The sequence below is a fragment of the Hyla sarda genome, chromosome 3 (assembly GCF_029499605.1).
Source record: "Hyla sarda isolate aHylSar1 chromosome 3, aHylSar1.hap1, whole genome shotgun sequence".
Taxonomy (NCBI): Eukaryota; Metazoa; Chordata; class Amphibia; order Anura; family Hylidae; genus Hyla; species Hyla sarda.
This window is the reverse complement of record NC_079191.1, coordinates 168,145,558-168,166,164: the sequence shown is the minus strand read 5'-3', so window position 1 is coordinate 168,166,164 and position 20,607 is coordinate 168,145,558. Positions and strand designations below refer to the sequence as shown.

Here is a 20,607-nt window from a genome sequence, read left to right as displayed (position 1 = left end):
CGTATTGTGGACAGATGACACCAAGATAGAGCTTTTTGGTAAAGCACATCATTCTACTGTTTACCAAAAAAACTGAATGAGGCCTACAAAGAAAAGAACACAGTACCTACAGTGAAATATGGTGGAGGTTCAATGATGTTTTGGGGTTGTTTTGCACCTCTAAGAGGTGTAAGAAGCTTATTGATGGTTATAAGACGCAACTGATTTCAGTTATTTTTTCCAAAGGGTGTGCAACCAAATATTAATATAAGGGTGGCAATAATTTTGTCCAGCCCATTTTTGGAGTTTGGTGTGACATTATGTCCAATTTGCTGCTTCATTACTTTTTTGGTTTAGTACCAATACACACAAAGGGAATAAACATGTGTATAGCAAAACATGTGTTACTGCAATCCTTTTGTGCGAGAAATATTAAATTTTCTTGAAAAATTTCAGGGGTGCCAACATTTACGGCGATGACTGTATATACTGGACATAGTGTAAGAGCCAAACTCATATTGATTATCTAAGTGCTGACCCCAATGTTTTTTAAACCCTTAATGGGATGTCAGGTGATATATGCGGCTGCTAATATAGCATGTACAACTTACCTGGGTGACTCCCATAAGTAAAGTCCAGACAACCATGCATGGCCAGCACTTAGTGTACATATAAACTTTTTATTGCTTTGTTTCTTTTTACATAAAAAAAAATTCCATACAAAAATAGTAGCTACAAACTGTCTTTTCAGGCACAGGAGGAAAGGAAACCTACTGTTGTGTGTTTTTTTTTTTTTTTTTTTTTAAATTAACCCCTTTAAAGTGTAGCTCCCACCAAGTTATATATAATCTAATATGTCCCTACCTATTAGTAATCTAGCCCTAACCACCTACCTGGCTTTAAAAACATTTTAAATCGCTTTAATAGAGCAGATTTAGTGCTTCTAAATCTGCTCTATAAAGCAGGGCAGGAAGCAGCGCTTCCCAGCAGGCACAACGTCACTGATGCCTTGCTGGGCGCTTGCTTCCGCCCTCAGATCGTCTATGCAGCGCTCCTGTCAGGAGCGCTGCATAGACGATCTGCCAATAGCACGGCAGGCAGCTCCGGGGTCTCCTCCTCCCTGTTTAGCTGTGCATGTGCTATCCAGGGAGGAGGAGTAGAGGAGCAACGCCGGCCTGCCGTGCACGATATTACTGCCGGCTAATATAATACCTCAGATCAGATTTACCCATCCGGAGGATCAGCGCAGCAATGAGTGCTCGCGCTGCCTCCGGACAGGGTAACGGGGGCGGGGCCGCGCGCGAGGCCAGTGTTGCTGGCCAATGCGCGCAGCCCCAGCTATCAGCGTGCTGTTTGTTTGACAGGCGGGAGCGAGCACAGCAGTGCCTGAATTTCGACTCATTGCCAGGCTGAAATGAGTCGAAATTCAGTGGTGACGTCACTGCTGAATGCATTCGGCCACCAGGAGGGCGACCCCTAGTGGCCGAATTTAAGTGATTTTAAACTTGTTTAAAATCACTTTTTTAAATTAAAGTATATTAGAGATATGTTGTAGTACTTAAGTACTAAAACATATCAATTTTTGTACTTCATGACAGTGCCCATTTAAGGACGCAGCCCTTTTTCACCTTAAGGACTGAGCCCTTTTTCCCAATTTTGACCACCGTCGCTTTACGAATTAATAACTCAAATGCTTTTACCGAATATTCTGAATCTGAGATTGTTTTTTCGTGACATATTCTACTTTATTTTGGTGGTAAATTTTCGGCATTACTTGCATCCTTTTTTGGTGAAAAATCCCAAAATTTCATGAAAATTTTGAAAATTTTGCATTTTTCTAACTTTGAAGCTCTCTACTTGTAAGGAAATGTATATCCCCAATACATTTTATTTTTATTCACAAATACAATATGTCCACTTTATGTTGGCATGATAAAATGGACATATTTTTGCTTCTTGAAAAAATTAGAGGGCTTCATAGTAGAGCAGCAATTTTCAAAAATGTAATGAAAATTGCTAAATCTGAAGGGACAGATGTTGCAAAACTACAACTCCCAGCATGCCTGGGCAGTCCTAGGCATGCTGAGAGTTGTAGTTTGGCAACATCTGGAGGGCTACCGTTTGGGCACCACTAACGGTTGTCTCCAAACTGTGACCCTCCAGATGTTTCAAAACTACAACTCCCAGCATGCCCAGACAGCCTTTGGCTGTCTGGGCATGCTGGGAGTTGCAGTTTGGCCTTCCTAATGGTTGCCACAGTAAAGATCACTTTACTTTCACTTTCATAGAAGATGCTGGGAAGCCCGCCTGATCGAATGATATGGGTGTCATTAATATGCTGTAAAGCAGCATGGTGCACTACTTATCATTAGTGGGGTCCATCGGGACCCGATGGTAGCCGTTTGCATCAGACACGTTCTAGGGTCCGATCGGCTCAAATGCAAACGGCAATGTGAACCTAGCCTCACGAAGAACCATTTGTTGCAAACTCCCTTTTACTGATGCAAAATTAAAAGATGTGGCTGCACTCTAGGGACCCAAAACAAGCTATCAGAATGCGGTGGGAGTTATCACCATGATCCAATCTTTTTAATTCCGGACAGACGTAAAGCTTTATAAATGTCCAAATCTGGGATTAACCAACTACTGTATGTAATATATACAAGGACTGTCACTTCTTTCTAGAGTACTAAACATTCTACATTTGTGGGGAAAGATTGCCGCTTCTAACCAATACTTTATGGGAGAGATTTATCATTGCTTTTAGAGCATTTTTTTTGTCTATGTTTAGGCGCAGTTCAGGCGCAAGCAGCATATTTTGAGACTTTTATGTGCCTTTTGATATAGACAGTTTTACTTTTTTTTGCCTACCTGTAGAACTTTTTCTTTTTGACCATGCAGTGGTCACATATTTATCATTTGCGACTTTTGTCAAAAGTCGCTATTTTGTGCGCAAAGGTACATTTTTAGGCGGAAAGCTACACCACCTACCAGTAGGTGTGAGAATCACTTCTACCTTCCGCAATTCAACCTTTAACCCCTTCCCGCAGAATCCCGTCTATAGATGGCGATTTGCGGAGGTCCTTCGGGCATTCCGCCATCTATAGACGGCATTCATTTAACCTGGCAATGCGCGGCATCGCATGGGTTAACTGGCAGAAGTCCCGCTGTTACCAGCCCGATAGCCGATAACTTATACCGATATTCCGGTATAAGTTATCGGCTATTTACCCCCACCCGGCCCCGCAGAAGCCACTGCAGATCAATGATTTAAAGCGGGCGATTTAAATCAATGAACTGCAGCGGCTTTTGCGGGGCCAGAGACCGCCGCCCGCTTCTCTTCCCCTGCCTGTCCTGGGGTCCTTCCTAGTCCAACCACCACCGCCACTGCCCCATTGCCTCCCCAATCCCCGGTTTTATAATTACCTGTTCCCGGGGTCCGCGCTACTTCTGGCACCTGCGGCGTCCTGAGCTGTCACTGTGCGCACTGGCGGTGACGTCGCTTTGAGGATGTCACTCGTCATTGCGCTGCGCAGCCAGAAGTAGCGTGTACCCGGGCCCCGGGAACAGATAATTATAAAACCGGGGATGGGGGAAGCAATGGGGCAGCGTCGGCATCATAGGCAGCAGTGAAGATCGTCACTAATCTTCGCTGCTGTTTCTAGGAGTTTCAAAACTGCAACTCCCAGCATGCCCAGACAGCCTTTGGCTGTCTGGACATGCTGGGAGTTGTAGTTTTGCAACATCTGTAGGGCCACAGTTTGGAGACCACAACACAGTGGTCCCCAATCTGTTCTCCTCCAGTTGTTGCAAAACTACAACTCCCAGCATGCCCTTCGGCTGTCTGGGCATGCTGGGAGTTGTAGTTTTGCAACAACGGGAGGCACACTGTCTGGGAAACATTGTTTTCTAAATCAGTGTTTCCCGACCCGTGTGCCTCCAGTTGTTGCAAAACTATAACTTCCAGCATGCACTGACAGACCATGCATGCCGGGAGTTTTAGTTTTGCAACAGCGCGAGGCACACTGGTTGGGAAACACTGAGTTATGTAACAAACTCTGTGTTTTGCAACCACTGTGCCTCCAGCTGTTGCATAACTACAACCCCCAGCATGCATGGACAGCCAAAGGGCATTCTGAAAGTTATAGTAGTGTGCCTCCAGCTGTTGCATAACTACATGTCCCAGCATGCCCTTCTGTCACTGCATGCTGAGAATTGTAGTTTTGCAACAGCTGGAGGTTTGCCCGGCTATGCGCTGACAAGTACTTGCCAGTGCATGACCAGTATTTGTCGGCGCTTTCACATACCAACGCTCAACCTGTGGCGTACCCCTATGGGTACATGTACCATGGGTTGAGAACCCAAACCTCTGGATGTTGTTCTGACTCATTTTTTTTTAGAAAAGGTGTATGTTAGACAACTTTTCACGCTAAAGGAGAGCTGCACCTTATTCATCATTACGCTGCGCATTATTGATGAATAAGGTGCATGCAAGTCAAAGTATAGACAAAAAAAAGGTGGAAATTTGATCTAACATAGACATTTCTTGATAAATCTTCTCCTAAGTGTATAGCTAGCTTTAGACTGTTCCATATATGTTTTATAGGTCTGTTTAGATTAAATGATTTATAATAGATACAGGCCCAGATTTATCAAAGAGTGTCTATAGTAGAGCTATTTTCCCACGTTTATTTGGGTGGTAGGTTTTACTAGCATGCATGTTATTTATCAAGAAGGTGCAGCAGAATGATGAATTTTGCGCAGCTCTGCTGTGGTGGGAAAAGCTCTACCACATACACTTTTTCTAGACACTTGTGAGGGAGGGAAGTACCGTAGACACTTTCCCGGGTCCTGCATTTGGCAGGTTAGGTGTTTTTACTTACTTTCACAGAGCTGCCGGGACCTTTTTACTTGCATTTTAGACGCTACAATCAAATTTGATTGCGGTGTCTAAGGGGTTAAAGCCGGGCATCACCGTGATCGGTGATGTCTGGCATTAGAGATGGGACCTTGTGGCAGATGGCACCAGGACCACCCAGCTATGACCCGCTCAGCTCCTGTGTGTCATAGAAGGGGAGTGGGACACTGTCGTCTACAAGAGGTTAAAGGTTGAATTGTGGAAGGTAGAAATTATTCTCACGCCTACTGGTAGGTAGTGTAGCTTTGCGCCTAAAAAAGTACCTTTGCGCACAAAATAGCGACAAGTCGCAAATTATAAATATGTGACCACTGCATGGTCATAAAGAAATAGTTCTACGGGTAGGCAAAAAGAGTAAAACTGTCTATATCAAAAGGCGCATTACAAGTCTCAAAATATGCTGCGTGCGCCTGAACTGCGCCAAAACATAGACAAAAAAATGCTCTAAAAGCAATGATAAATCTCCCACCATGCATAGTATTAGTGTCTCTTTTACCACCATACACATAGGCCCAGATTTATCAAACTGTGTGAGAGAAAAGTGGAGAGCTTTCCCCACAGCAACCAATCACAGCTCAGCTTTCACTTTACCACAGCTGTGATTGGTTGTTGTGGGAAAATCTCTCCACGTTTTCTCTCACACAGTTTGATAAATGTGCACCTATATAGTGAATGTGTGCTTCTGGTGTCTATGGTTCACATCTTGTCTCATGGATAGTGGGCCTGGGGTGTTGGCCCATACAATTTTATACATGTTTATGAGGAATATATGAATCAATGACTCTCATGGCATGAGTAAATATGTGTGCCACTATAGTATTAGGTTTAAATTCAAATGATTGATATCCTTCTGAGGAGCACCACAAGCAAAGCAGCATGCCAGCCATATACTTGTTTTTTTGCATTGTTAAGCAGACAGTCTTATGCATATGTCAAGCTTTAGACCGATTTCTCTTTTCTTGGGAGGAAATATATACTCCTTGCTTTGACTGCTATTGATACCAGTCAAAAGTGTTAGAGTACAAGACAATTTTTTTTCCTTGAGCTTGTAGAAGCCATTACAGGCTGGCAGACAGTGATTGTCTTTCATTCATTTCTGGGTTTAGTGCTATTTTATGTCACCTCATTGAATTAAATGAGACCATAGAAGTACAACATCTTTTCAAGGCCGTCGAGGACATGATGCAAGAGACTAAGCTATCTATCTTTTTCCTCCCGTAAACAACATTTATCACCCATCCCTTAAACCGTGCACTTTTATAGTTTTTGCGGTTTCCTCATTAGCTCCGGTGGAACATGTTGCTTGAATGTTTGTCTTCGAGCTTGCCCTAGAGAATTGCTACCAAGCCAAAAACTGTTATTAGGTGTCCAGATGGCAGAAAACCAGGCTGCCCCTGCTAGCTAACTATAAGGGCTTGATACCTTCCTATGCCCTTTGGTCATTGTATTGTGGATTTATGTGTCATTCGGGTCCGTTCATACCTGGAAAATAAATGAGTTGGCTGACATCTAGTTCATTAATATTTCACTAAGATCCATCACTATGCTCTGAAGTGCAGCATTGTCTATACAAATAGAGGGCGGTAGATCAATAAGATTACACCATGTTTATCTGCCATATTACTCAGCAAGGGGAATAGGCCCATGTTACATAAATTACACACTCCTAAATATACACCCCATAGAGATTGCATGGCATCATTTTCATCAAAAATGCCTAAAGCAAAGACTTTAGGGGAGATTTATCTAAACATGTGCAGAGAAAAAATTGAGCAGTTGCTCATAGCAACCTATCAGACTTCTGCTTTAATAAAAAAAAAATAAAAAAAAAAATTAAAAATAAAAAAAGGCCTCTGCAAAGTAAAATAAGCAATCTGATTGGTTGCTAGGGGCAACTGCCCCTTTTTTCTACACAGGTTTTGATAAATCTCCCCCAATATTCCTCACTGCAGCATAACATGAAGACATGCAGTTCTTACTTTTTCACCCCTGTAACTATGGGTATGTTCACATGGCCATCCATCTATGGTTGAAGGTGGGGCTTCAGGGTGGTCACATTTAACTTTTGCCTAAAATGCACTACTGTCACTTCCAAAAACTTTTGCCATGTCATGCAGATGTGTTTTTCAACAGAATTATTTGGATTCTTGGAGTTTTGCAAGAGCTGGTGAGCTGCAGGTTGGGGATCACTGCTGTATAGCATATTCCTGTAGCATATAAAATAAAGTATGTGGGGGACATTTATCAATGATTTTACCCCTTTTTGATGGTTATTTTTTGACACATAATTTTGCGCAGTGCCACTTATTGCGTCTTTTTTTTGTGCACCTTTTTTGGTGGAACATTTTCAGATGTTGTCTATTGTTCCTGCACCGTGGAGTGAAAAATGCAGTGGACACTAACTTATTAGCTGCGCAAGGTTTGTTTACGCTGTCAAACTTTGCGCATTGCCGACATTTTTAACATAAATATAGAACATCAAGGAGCACACGTACCAGCCGCCTGCAGACTCCTGCAGCCAGACTACTACTACTACTCATCATGGAACAGTCTCCTTTCCATGATGGGAGAAGTAGTTCATTGACTGTGGGAGTATGCAGTCAGCCAGGGAGGCTTCATTAGTGTTTGTACTACTATCCCCATCATGGAACAGTCTGTTCCATGTTGGGGGTAGTAGTACAGGGGATAAGGGATTGATCGCATCGGGTCTCTCTTGACCCAATGCGATCAGTGTCCGGTCACAAAACCGGATAAGGGGCAAAAATGAGTCGAACGGAGTTACTATCTGACTCCAGTCGGCTCATTAAAGTGAATGAGAAGCTGCGTGGGACCAGCAGCCGTAGGCTTCAAACGTAGTGTGAATGCAGCCTTACAGATGCAGTTCTGAGCTGTTCTCACAATTCTGCAAGCTTCAGAGCTGAAATCTCTTAACAACACTTTGGGCACTCTGTATGCCACACCCCTTGCCCAGCGAGACTCAAGAGTCTAAAACATCTAAACATTTTACACAAACTCTCCAATTTATCATTCTGCTTGAAAACCATATTATTTTCTGGCATCAACCAATCACAGCTCAGCTTTCATATCTTAACAAGCTCTGCTAAAATGAAAAGCTGAGATGTGGAAAAACCAGATAAAATATTGTTGCATGCTGTACTATTTTGTCTGGGATTTTTGGAGGAATCTGCAACAGAGGCTCCTAATTCAACTCCCAATGCAAAAGTAGACAGGCCTTATGTGTGCGTTCAATCTGCAGCTGAATTCAGCCTAGTATTTATGTTGATAAAATCTTCAGCATAAAATTTGCAGCATGTGAACATATTCTAAGAATGGGAATTGAAGGCAGTCTGTCATCTGATTTTAGCCTATATACCTAATGGCAACACGTTTCTTAATAAGATTTTTACCAGGCCCTGATGTCACCCAGCCTGCCCTCTTTAGTGTAGAAAAATGGTTTCAAAACAGTCCAGTGCTGTATGCTAATTCCCCATGTCGTAACTACCTTATGATACCCCGGGCTGTCAATCACGCCAAAGTAGGAGCAATTACGACCTAGAGTGCCGTGACTATTTGAGGATGCTGCATGCCCCTGAGGAAGTCACGGCACTCTGAACTATAATCACTCCTACATCACAATTCTGTTCTCTATGGTCACTGAACTCTTGCACAGGCCCAGAAGCAGCACTATCCCTGGGCATGAAGTGGCTTATGGACTAGTGCGAGACTTCGCTGAGCAGAGGGGGCAGAGTGATGTCTGCTGTGCTGTAAATCACACATGAGTTGGAGTCATTACAGCACAGTAGCGCCGCGACTACCTCAGGATGCAGCACACCCCGATGACTACTTACGCGGATTAGCATATGGAGTAGGACAATTTTAAAACTACTTTTTTAGACCATAGAGAAGAGTTTGGAGGACATTGGGGCCTGGTATTAAACATTGTTTTACCCTATATAACATGTTACCAGTACTTATATAGGGTAAAATCTGGTGACTGGTATCAACATGTTATTTTTAAAATATAACAAAATGACACCTTTTTAGTTTTTTTCTCTTTTGACAATTCAGCAATTCTTAGAGGGACATTTATCAATGTTTGCTTATGTATTCTTTTTTTTTTGTAATTTTTTTCCTTACTTTTTTTTTGCTTATGTGCGACTTATTTATCAACTGGTTTCAGCCTGTTGGTAATTTTCTTTCACGTAAGCAATTTTTCCTTTTTTACTTTGGTAGTAGCTTTTTCTGCTCCATTTTTGAGCTGGAGTAAATTTAGTCAATTTTTAACCTTGTTGCGGCTTTTTTTTTTGCGCAGTTGCGACTGTCGCACTTGATAAATACCCGACTAAAGCAAATCCATTTTGAATAATTTACTACGTAAGCAAGTTTGAATTTTCTTGCTTTTCTTGTTCTTCATGCAAATTGTCACACGAAAACACACGTAGTCGCAGTTGTGACAATTTTGCGACAATTATAGTAAAGAAAACCTGACTAAACCCGTTGATAGATGTCCATATTAGTTCTTTGGAAGAGAGAGTACATATTAAAAAAAGAGAGAGAACAACACACACTTTATTCTGTTGATCAGTAAGGTTTGGAAGGGATATCATTTTGCTCCTCTGTCTTTATAGATGTTTGAACAGGTTTATAATAAGTGTTTTAGTGTAACAAGGTTATGCTGACATTATTTAACTACACTTTATAACATTTGATACTGCTGTCTTGCAATAAGGAAATAAGGACACAGTGGGGAAGATTTCTCATCGCATTTAGAGTTTTTTTTTTTTTTTTTGCTTAATCCATGAGCACAAAATGTTGCACATGCGCCTAAACACTTTATTATTTTTATTTTTTTAGTGTGCGACTTGTGGGTACGCATAAAATAGCAAACAGCCTTACCTAAGCAACTTTCAGTTTTCATTTTGCTGTGGCCACAATTTATAAAGTGCAGTGGGAGGATTTGGACACTAGTCTTGCTATGTGCAGCTTCTAGTGTCAGATGCCTGACTACACTCTCTCTGATGGCCCCCCCCCCCTGCAGTAAGTGTACGTCATTTTGACGATGCATCGGGTGCAGTGGTACGGTCACCGGTTGGTGGCCATGCTAAAGGTCAAGAGGACTTTTGACTTTAGCCAAGTCAAACACCAGGTACACTACACAGTAGGGCTGGGCGGTATGACCAAATATGTGTATCACGGTATTTTTTAACTTACGGCGGTTCCACGGTATATAGCGGTATTTCCCCCCCCCCCCCCGCCCCGCCCCAATCATGTGACCCACGCGTGGTGTTCGGCTTCCCCCCCCAAATCATGTGACCTGCCAGCACTGTTCTGCTCCCCCCAATTAATGATCAGCCCAGCGGGGTACTACTCACATATGTCACCTTCATGCACTCTCCTCCTCTTTGTTGGGGGCCGCCGGCGATGAAACTCACTGTACGCCAGTGGTCTCCAACCTGCGGACCTCCAGTTGTTGCAAAACTACAACTCCCAGCATGCCCGGACAGCCAACGGCAGGTTGGAGACCACTGCTGTACGCTGTATACCTATACCTGTGCCCGGGCTGCAAAAGATACAGAAAATAAACTTTAAACTTGCCTATGTCGGCCATTCGCTGGGGACGGGAACGTCGGACAGCTGTCAGCTTATCACCGACGGCAGCGATGTCCCGCCCCGGCAGTGATAGGCTGAGCCCACTGTCATGTAAGAAGCCAGCCAGAGCTCCTTACATGACAGTGGGCTCAGCCTATCACTGGCCGGGGCGGGGGACATCGCTCCGGCCGGTGATAGGCTGACATCGCTCCGGCCGGTGATAGGCTGACGGCCGTCCGACGTTCCCGTCCCCAGCGTAAGGCCGACATAGGTAAGTTATCTTTTGCAGCCCGGGAATAGGGATACAGTGTACAGCAGTGGTCTCCAACCTGCGGACCTCCAGCTGTTGCAAAACTACAACTCCCAGCATGCCCGGACAGCCAACGGCTGTCCGGGCATGCTGGGAGTTGTAGTTTTGCAACATCTGGAGGTCTACAGGTTGGAGACCACTGGCTTACAGTATAGAGTTCCAGCGCCCGGCGGCCCCCAACAAAGAGGAGGAGGGCAGTGCTTGCGGATGACATATGTGAGTAGTACCCCGCTGGGCTGATAATTAATTGGGGGGGCAGAACAGTGCTGGCGGGTAACATAGGTTTAGTTCCCCGATGTGGGGACAGCGCTGCGCTAGGCTGATAATTCATTCCCGAGGGGGAAGGTTCCCACCGGTATTGCGGTATGGGGGAAAATTCATATCGTGCAGCCCAAAAAATTTGGTATTCGGTATGAACAGGTATACCGCCCAGCCCTACTACACAGCCACCTCAGCCACCATACATAGCTTGACTGCACTCCATATAGTGCGACCAGTGCCCTAGCAAAGATAATGGCGTGCCATGTGTACTGTTCTTCTGTATAATACTTAAGGATACCATCATATACTGTCTGACTCAAAGCCACAGTGCCCTGTGCACAAATAATGACATGTATTGTACTGCATGACTAAGCTATAGTACTGGAGAGTGCAGATATATTCAGCAGCATAGAAAAGTTGGGTGAGATTCTTTCACCTAGCTTTTACAGGTTCCTGAACGGCATATATACTTTATAACTGTGTGTGAAAGTCAGACCCTGTAATGATTACAGGCTCATGAGTCATTACTGAGTCTGACTGTCAAAAACAGCGTTCCCAGGCTCCTGAATTGTACATCTGCTTAGAAGGGAAACCACATGACAACCATTACTAGCTCAGAATGTTTATGAAAGCGGGCAATAGTGAAACACGCATGCAGCGGGTATTAATGGGAAGAAATCTATTGGGAGCGGGCAAGAGCAGGGTTACAAAAACTGGACTCCAGGATCCACCGAAACACTGGTCACACATCAAACAGACTAATACTTGGGCTTGTGGTTTGAAAATAAAAAGATGAGATGCAGTAATCCAAGTAAGAGTAGTAGAGCTTATGTCCTATCTGCATTCTTTAGCATCAGTGCTCTTTGAAGTCCCTGGACCTGCTTTATGTACAGGGCTTCCAATCTCATTTAACCGTCTGGTTATGTGTGGGTTTCTTACAATTTTCTTCCTAGCTGAAAAGCTGCTTGCATGATATTTTCTCTTATTTTCGCGTTCTCTGGGGCTGTCAGATTCTTTCTAAATGAAGACAGCCACTCACAGAAACTTGTGAGGTTTTACAGTTTTGTTCATAATCCAGATGGGAGATATTTTTTAACAAGATTTCAGAATGAATAATCACCATAATGTCAAATTAAAAAGCTGGCATACAGTTTCTTTCCCTCTTGTTATTTAGATTGACAAAATGCTGCCACCTTGAGGTCAGATTTCAAAATGCATAAATAGTGTTGCTTTTATTGCCGCTTTTATAATGTTCTCATAAACTTGTGCCTCTGATGTATTTTATTGGTTTTTTTTTTCCCTGCAGAATTGATCACTGGAACAATGAAAAGGAACGTGTTGTTCTTATAACAGACAATAACCTTTTCATATGCAAGTATGACTTCATCATGCTGTGCTGCCAACAAATCCAGAAGGTTCCTTTAAACTACGTAGACCGGATATGTCGTGGTCCATTTATATTTCCACCCAAGTCCCTAGACAAGTAAGTGTGCAAAACACAGGTAAAACATACTGGGTGAGAGGCCTAATGTACATGGACCATGCTGTACAGTTGCTTTGGGTGTTCACTGCCCAGCTGAGACTCACTGTTTTTCCCCGGGAGGGTCTGTGCTCTGTGGTTGCTTAATAAGTTTTATAGAAATGTGGAGCATGTGTATCCATAACCGTGCCATAATATCTGGCTGCATTGTGCATCTGACAGATACAATGAACCTTTTCTTCTGACTACATTCAGTAGCAGAACTAACACTGAGCTGCATGCTGTGTAATTGAAGAGCCGGGGTAACATTAAAGATCAAAGCAGAGTAAAGATGCACTTAAATGGGCACTGTCAGATACAAAAACTTTTGATATGTTGTAAAGCATGCAAAACCAATAGGTTTTGCAATTGCTTTCATTATTTCATAAAAATCCAGTCAAACAACTGCCCCCCTGACTGCTTGAACACATACTAGTCCTGCTGTGTCCATGCATCATCACCTATGTCATGGACACTCTTCCTTGATTGACAGCTGTGAGTGCAGGGCTCACAGCTGGAGGAAAAATTCTCACATTGTCAGCTTGTGTCCCACTACTGTCAGTGAGGACAAGCTGTGAGTTGTAGTTTTGCTAATGCTAGGGGAGATGTGAGCAGACAGCATACTGAGGGAGGGGGCGGAGACCTGCACAGTGAGGCCATGCCCCCTCCCTTTAAGAGTAATTCAGACTAGTGAGCTAAATTAAAAGTGTAATAAAAAAATAAAAGTGCTAGACACATAAAAACGTGATGTACATGGTCAGAATTAGGTACTGAGTGATATATTTTAAAAAAAATAGTTTTTTTGTTGGATCTGACGGGTACGCTTTAAAGGGGTACTCCCGTGGAAAACTTCTCTTCTTCTCTGGACAGTTCCTTAAATGGACAGCAGAGGTCAGCAGAGAGCACTGTGGTCAAGACATCACAGGAAATGCATTTCTTTTTTGGATTTCTCTTTAGTATACAGCCCCTAAAAAGTACTGGAAGGATTAAGATTTTTTAATAGAAGTGTATTACAAATCTGTTTAACTTTCTGGCACCAGTTGATTTAAAAAAAAAAAAAAGTTTTCCATGGGAGTACCCCTTTAACCCCTTAACCCCTTAAGGACACATGACGTACTGGAACGTCATGTGTCCACTCCCGATCTATAACGCGGGGCCACGGCGTGGCCCCGCGTCATAGCGGTTCGGGCCCGGCCTCTAACAACGGCCGGGACCCGTGGCTAATAGCGCGCGGCATTGATCGCTGTGCCGCGCGCTATTAACCCTTTAGACGCGGCGTTCAAAGTTTAACGCCGCGTCTAAAGTGAAAGCGAAAGCATGCCGGCTAGCTCAGTGGGCTGTTCGGGATAGCCGCAGTGAAATCGCGGCATCCCGAACAGCTGACAGGACAGCGGGAGGGCCCCTACCTGCCTCCTCGCTGTCCGATCGCCGAATGACTGCTCAGTGCCTGAGATCCAGGCATGAGCAGTCATGCGGCAGAATCATCGATCACTGGTTTCTTATGAGAAACCAGTGATCAATGTAAAAGATCAGTGTGTGCAGTGTTATAGGTCCCTACGGGACCTATAACACTGCAAAAAAAAAGTGCAAAAAAAAAGTGAATAAACATCATTTAACCCCTTCCCTATTAAAAGTTTGAATCACCCCCCTTTTCCCATAAAAGAAAAAACACAGTGTAAATAAAAATAAAAATAAACATAAATGGTATCGCCGCGTGCGGAAATGTCCGAATTATAAAAATATATCGTTAATTAAACCGCACGGTCAATGGCGTGCGCGCAAAAAAATTCCAAAGTCCAAAATAGTGCATTTTTGGTCACTTTCTATATCATGAAAAAATGAATAAAAAGCGATCAATAAGTCCTATCAATGCAAAAATGATACCGTTAAAAACTTCAGATCACGGCGCAAAAAATGAGCCCTCATACCGCCCCATACACGGAAAAATAAAAAAGTTATAGGGGTCAGAAGATGACAATTTTAAACGTATAAATTTTTCTGCATGAAGTTATGATTTTTTCCAGAAGTGCGACAAATTCAAACCTGTATAAGTAGGGTATCATTTTAATCATATGGACCTACAGAATAAAGGTAAGGTGTCATTTTTACCGAAAAATGTACTACGTAGAAACGGAAGCCCCCAAAAGTTACAAAATGGCGTTTTTTTTTTCAATTTTGTCTCACAATGATTTTTTTTCCCGTTTCACCGTAGATTTTTGGGCACAATGACTGACGTCATTACAAAGTAGAATTGGTGGTGCAAAAAATAAGCCATCATATGGATTTTTAGGTGCAAAATTGAAAGAGTTATGATTTTTTAAAGGCAAGGAGCAAAAAACGAAAATGCAAAAACGGAAAAACCCCCGGTCCTTAAGGGGTTAAGGACCGAGCCCTTTTTCACCTTAAGGACCGGAGCGTTTTTTGCAATTCTGACCACTGTCACTTTAAACATTAATAACTCTGGAATGCTTTTAGTTATCATTCTGATTCCGAGATTGTTTTTTCGTGACATATTCTACTTTAACTTAGTGGTAAAATTTTATGGTAACTTGCATCCTTTCTTGGTGAAAAATCCCAAAATTTGATGAAAAAAATGAAAATTTTGCATTTTTCTAACTTTGAAGCTCTCTGCTTGTAAGGAAAATGGATAGTCAAAATAAATTTTTTTTGGGTTCACATATACAATATGTCTACTTTATGTTTGCATCATAAAATTTATGAGTTTTTACTTTTGGAAGACACCAGAGGGCTTCAAAGTTCAGCAGCAATTTTGAAATTTTTCCCAAAATTTTCAAACTCGCTATTTTTCATGGACCAGTTCAGGTTTGAAGTGGATTTGAAGGGTCTTCATATTAGAAATACCCCATAAAAGACCCCATTATAAAAACTACACCCCCCAAAGTATTCAAAATGACATTCAGTAAGTGTATTAACCCTTTAGGTGTTTCACAGGAAAAGCAGCAAAGTGAAGGAGAAAATTCAAAATCTTCATTTTTTACACTCGCATGTTCTTGTAGACCCAATTTTTGCATTTTTGCAAGGGATAAAAAGGAGAAAATTTTTACTTGTATTTGAAACCCAATTTCTCTCGAGTAAGCACATACCTCATATGTCTATGTTAATTGTTCGGCGGGCGCAGTAGAGGGCTCAGAAGGGAAGGAGCGACAAATGGTTTTTGGGGGGCATGTCACCTTTAGGAAGCCCCTATGGTGCCAGGACAGCAAAAAAAACACACATGGCATACCATTTTGGAAACTAGACCCCTCAGGGAACGTAACAAGGGGTAAAGTGAACCTTAATACCCCACAGGTGTTTCACGACTTTTGCATATGTAAAAAAAATATATTTTTTTTTACCTAAAATGCTTGATTTCCCAAAAATGTTACATTTTTAAAAAGTGTAATAGCAGAAAATACCCCCCAAAATTTGAAGCCCCATTTCTCCCGATTCAGAAAACACCCCATATGGGGGTGAAAATTGCTCTGCTGGCGCACGACAGGTCTTAGAGGAGAAGGAGTCACATTTGGCTTTTTGAAAGCAAATTTTGCTCTGGGGGCATGCCGCATTTAGGAAGCCCCTATGGTGCCAGGACAGCAAAAATACACACATGGCATACCATTTTGGAAACTAGACCCCTCAGGGAACGTAACAAGGGGTAAAGTGAACCTTAATACCCCACAGGTGTTTCACGACTTTTGCATATGTAAAAAATGTTTTATTTTTTTTACCTAAAATGCTTGGTTTCTCAAAAATTTTACATTTTTAAAAAGGGTAATAGCAGAAAATACCCCCCAAAATTTGAAGCCCAATTTCTCCCGAGTACGGCGATACCCCATATGTGTCCCTAAACTGTTGCCTTGAAATACGACAGGGCTCCAAAGTGAGAGCGCCATGCGCATTTGAGGCCAAAATTAGGGACTTGCATAGGGGTGGACATAGAGGTATTCTACGCCAGTGATTCCCAAACAGGGTGCCTCCAGCTGTTGTAAAACTCCCAGCATGCCTGGACAGTCAGTGGCTATCTGGCAATACTGGGAGTAGTTGTTTTGCAACAGCTGGAGGCTCCGTTCTGGAAACAGTGGCGTACCAGACGTTTTTCATTTTTATTGGGGAGGGGAGGGGGGCTGTGTAGGGGTATGTGTATATGTAGTGTTTTTTACTTTTTATTTTATTTTGTGGTAGTGTAGTGTTTTTAGGGTACAGTCGCACGGGCGGGGGTTCACAGTAGTTTCTCGTTGGCAGTTTGAGCAGCGGCAGAAAATTTGCTGCAGCTCAAACTTGCAGCCGGATACTTACTGTAATCCTCCGCCCATGTGAGCGTACCCTGTACATTCACATTGGGGGGGGGGAACATCCAGCTGTTGCAAAACTACAACTCCCAGCATGGACGGTCTATCAGTGCATGCTGGGAGATGTAGTTTTGCAACAGCTGGAGACACACAGGTTGTGAAACACCGAGTTTGGTAACAAACTCAGTGTTTTGCAACCAGTGTGCCTTCAGCTGTTGCAAAAGCTACAACCCCCAGCATGTACGGACAGCGGAAGGGCATGCTGGGTCTTGTAGTTATGCAACAGCCGGAGGCATACTACATTGGCTGGGGATGCTGGGGATTGTAGTTATGCAACAGCTGGAGACACACTGGTTTACTACTTAACTCAGTGTGCCTTCAGCTGTTGCAAAACTACAACTCTCAGCAGTCACCGACAGCCAACGGGCATGCTGGGAGTTGTAGTTATGCAACCACCAGATGCACCACTACAACTCCCAGCATGCACTTGAGCTGTTTGTGCAAGCTGGGAGTTGTAGTTACACAACAGCTGAAGGTACACTTTTTCATAGAAAGAATGTGCCTCCAGCTGTTGCAAAACTAAAAGTCCCAGCATGCCCATAAGGGCATGCTGGGAGTTGTGGTGGTCTGCCTCCTGCTGTTGCATAACTACAGCTCCCAGCATGCCCTTGTTGCATGCTGGGAGCTGTTGCTAAGCAACAGCAGGAGGCTGTCACTCACCTCCAACGATCCACACAGGACTGTCCCTCGCCGCCGCCGCCGTCGCTCCTGGGGCCCCGATCCCAACAGGGACGCCGGGGATCGGGGTCCCCAGCACCCGGGGTCGTCTTCCCGCACCCGCTCACGTCCTCCGGAAGAGGGGCGGAGCGGGTTGCGGGAGTGACACCCGCAGCAGGCGCCCTGATTGGTCGGCCGGTAATCCGGCCGACGAATCAGGGCGATCGTGAGGTGGCACCAGTGCCACCTCACTCCTGCAGGCTCTGGCTGTTCGGGGCCGTCTCTGACGGCCCCGATCAGCCAGTAATTCCGGGTCATCGGGTCACTGGAGACCCGATTGACCCGGAATCCGCCGCAGATCGCTGGACTGAATTGTCCAGCGATCTGCGGCAATCGCCGACATGGGGGGACATAATGACCCCCCTGGGCGATATGCCGGGATGCCTGCTGAACGATTTCAGCAGGCATCCGGCTCTGGCTCCCCTCCGGCTAGCGGTGGGGGCCGGAAATGCTCAGGGCGTATCCATACGCCCTCGGTCCTTAAGGACTTGGAAACGGGGGCGTATGGATACGCCTTATGTCCTTAAGGGGTTAAGGCTGAAAACAGACATGGTTTGTTTGAGCCAATAAGGTTGCAGCAAGACGTTAGCTGTGTTTTTTTTTTTTTTTTCTTTGTTTTTTTTTACTCAGTTTTTCAAAATCTTAGCATGTTCTGGATATGATGTTTGTTCAAGTTATTGTGACTTTTTTTTCCCAAAGACTTTTATAAGATAGAAAATGCACTGTGTGAATGTGTGTTGGCCTTTTTCTGGTGTTTTTTCTCCAATTCTTCAATAGAAATCCTTGAGTCACATGATGAAAGAATCACATGACTTGAAAAAAAAAAACACAAGGGATAAAATGCCAAATAAACTTATACACAGTATTTTCTAAAACAACACCACAAAAACTGCTTTATAGAAGAGAAAAACGAGGGGGAAGTTTTTGTGGTGGTGTTTTTCGGGCAACAAAAACACCAAGAAAAAGTTGTGTTGTAGTCTTACTAAGCTTTCTGTTCTGCATGAGAGGGAAGAAAACACTCAGGTAGTCCTCAGTATGTTATGGCTATAGAGGTTGACACTTTCAGTTAAGACCAGGTAAAACACACCTAAGGGATGACATTTTGTTAAACTGCCGCCAACATAAAAGGGCGCCATAATCTCAATGAGAATGGTCCTGCCAGGTCTTACAGCTCGGCTGTCAGGGAAGTCATTGATGTATGCAGAAGTAAGATCATTAGAAGACAGAAGTATTTTAGTGGAATGTGGGATATGACTAAAACCAGAGCATGTATACCCTTCTTTTACACTGTATACTTCTGTATACCTTTTATGGATGTCATCAGTATGCTGTAAGGAGAACCTGGCATGTGTGAGACAATGACAGGAAAAGTCATTAAGATTGCTACATTTCCCCAAGGTACCTGTTGGAGTTCAGGAAGTGTATATTTCATCCAGTGAAAACTGGGTGAGGTTTGGGGGATACAGGAAATTGTTAAAATCCCAGGAGAGACTTGGCTTGCTTTTGGGTATGGATTTTTATGGGACAAAAGGCAGGTTCGGTAATGGAGACTTTCATCCTCCTTCTGGGCCAGTTCAGATTTTCATTTTGGGCCCAGGTCAGCACAGGTGCTGAGGTCGATAACCACGTGGCTTACAAAAGGTGTAACCAAGTCTGCACTCAAAGGCTGTGAGGAACCACTGATGAGATGGTCCTGATGTGGGCAGCCTCAAAAAGAGGACATTTAGTTTGTGTGAGTAAAGCATTTTTTGTTGACAGTTTGTTTTGGGGCTGGTAGTAAGCCACCTGGATAGAGAGGGACAATTTTGTGTAGTTAGCGCTGGAGTTGCAGGCTTTAGTTGTTTGCATTTGTTTGTGCCTGAAGCTAAAGGATTTATTTGTTTTGTTACTGAAAAATAAAAACAGTCCTGTTGTTACTTCAGTGTCCCTGTATCTGACTGTAATTGCTCAAACATGTCAAAAGATAATATTGGTGGATGTTTGTTCCTTGTGTCACCGACACTACTACTGGAGGTTGGACTGCACTACAATTTCAGATCTATAAGGGAGATTTATCAAAACATGTGTAGAGGAAGAGTGGTGCAGTTGCCCATAGCAACCAATCAGATTATTTTTTTTTTTGTTTTTTTTTTTTAGAGGACTGTGAAAAATGAAAGAAGCAATCTGGTTGCTATGGGAAACTGCACCATTCTTCCTCCACACACATTCTTCCTCCAAATCTCTCCGTATGATTCTTGGAATCATGTCAATGTGCAAGCCAGATTTTGTTAAACATGCCCTCGTCACGCTGCTGAGTTGGGCTAGTTTCACACTGCTGTTGCTCCCCATCCAGAACTGCCATCAAAGTCTCTTTTTTTTCCTGACTCTCATAACGGGGAGCAACGGCAAACAACGGGTCCAGGCGGCTCTCATTTGCTATTATGGGGGCCGCCGGGCGCCGTTATGTATAACGGGAGAAAAAGATGGCATATGCTGTAATTTTTCTCCAGTTATTCTGCTCGGCTCTTCCAGCAGCCGTCACACTGCTGTGTACTAACGGCAGTGTTAAAGGAGCCTTATATATGAAGTTAATGTTAGAAAATGGACACATTACTTATAAAAAAAAAAAAAAATGTAAGGGTGCGTTCACACGTAGTAAATCGAGAGTAATTCACGCCGAAAAATTTACGAGCGGAAAAAATAATTTATTTTTCGCGCAAAATTTACGCACAATTCGCAGGCAATTTGCGTGCAATTTGCGCTGAATTGCACGCGGAAATGAGGGAGAAAGTGAAGGGTTTTTCAGCCATTTACACTCGAGTTCCACGCAAATTACGCACAAATTGCGCGCGAATACGATGTAGGGCGGAACTTTTTTTACCATTGACTTCTATTGATTTCTGCTAGCGAATTCCGCTTGAAGAATGAACATGCTCATTCTTTAAGCGGAACGGAGTTCAGCGTCGGAATTCTGCTAGCAGAATTT

At 43.4% G+C, this 20,607-nt stretch overlaps 1 protein-coding gene across 4 annotated transcripts in view; it reads left to right on the top strand.

Moving 5' to 3' along the window:
• Positions 1 to 20,607, top strand: part of TPRG1 (tumor protein p63 regulated 1) — a 123,539-nt gene that overhangs the window by 23,167 nt on the left and 79,765 nt on the right. For all 4 annotated transcript variants that reach the window (XM_056565460.1, XM_056565458.1, XM_056565459.1 and 1 more), the window contains one exon: positions 12,364 to 12,540. In XM_056565460.1, the coding sequence (XP_056421435.1) occupies positions 12,364 to 12,540 (177 nt within the window). The remainder of the gene's footprint in view (positions 1 to 12,363; positions 12,541 to 20,607) is intronic.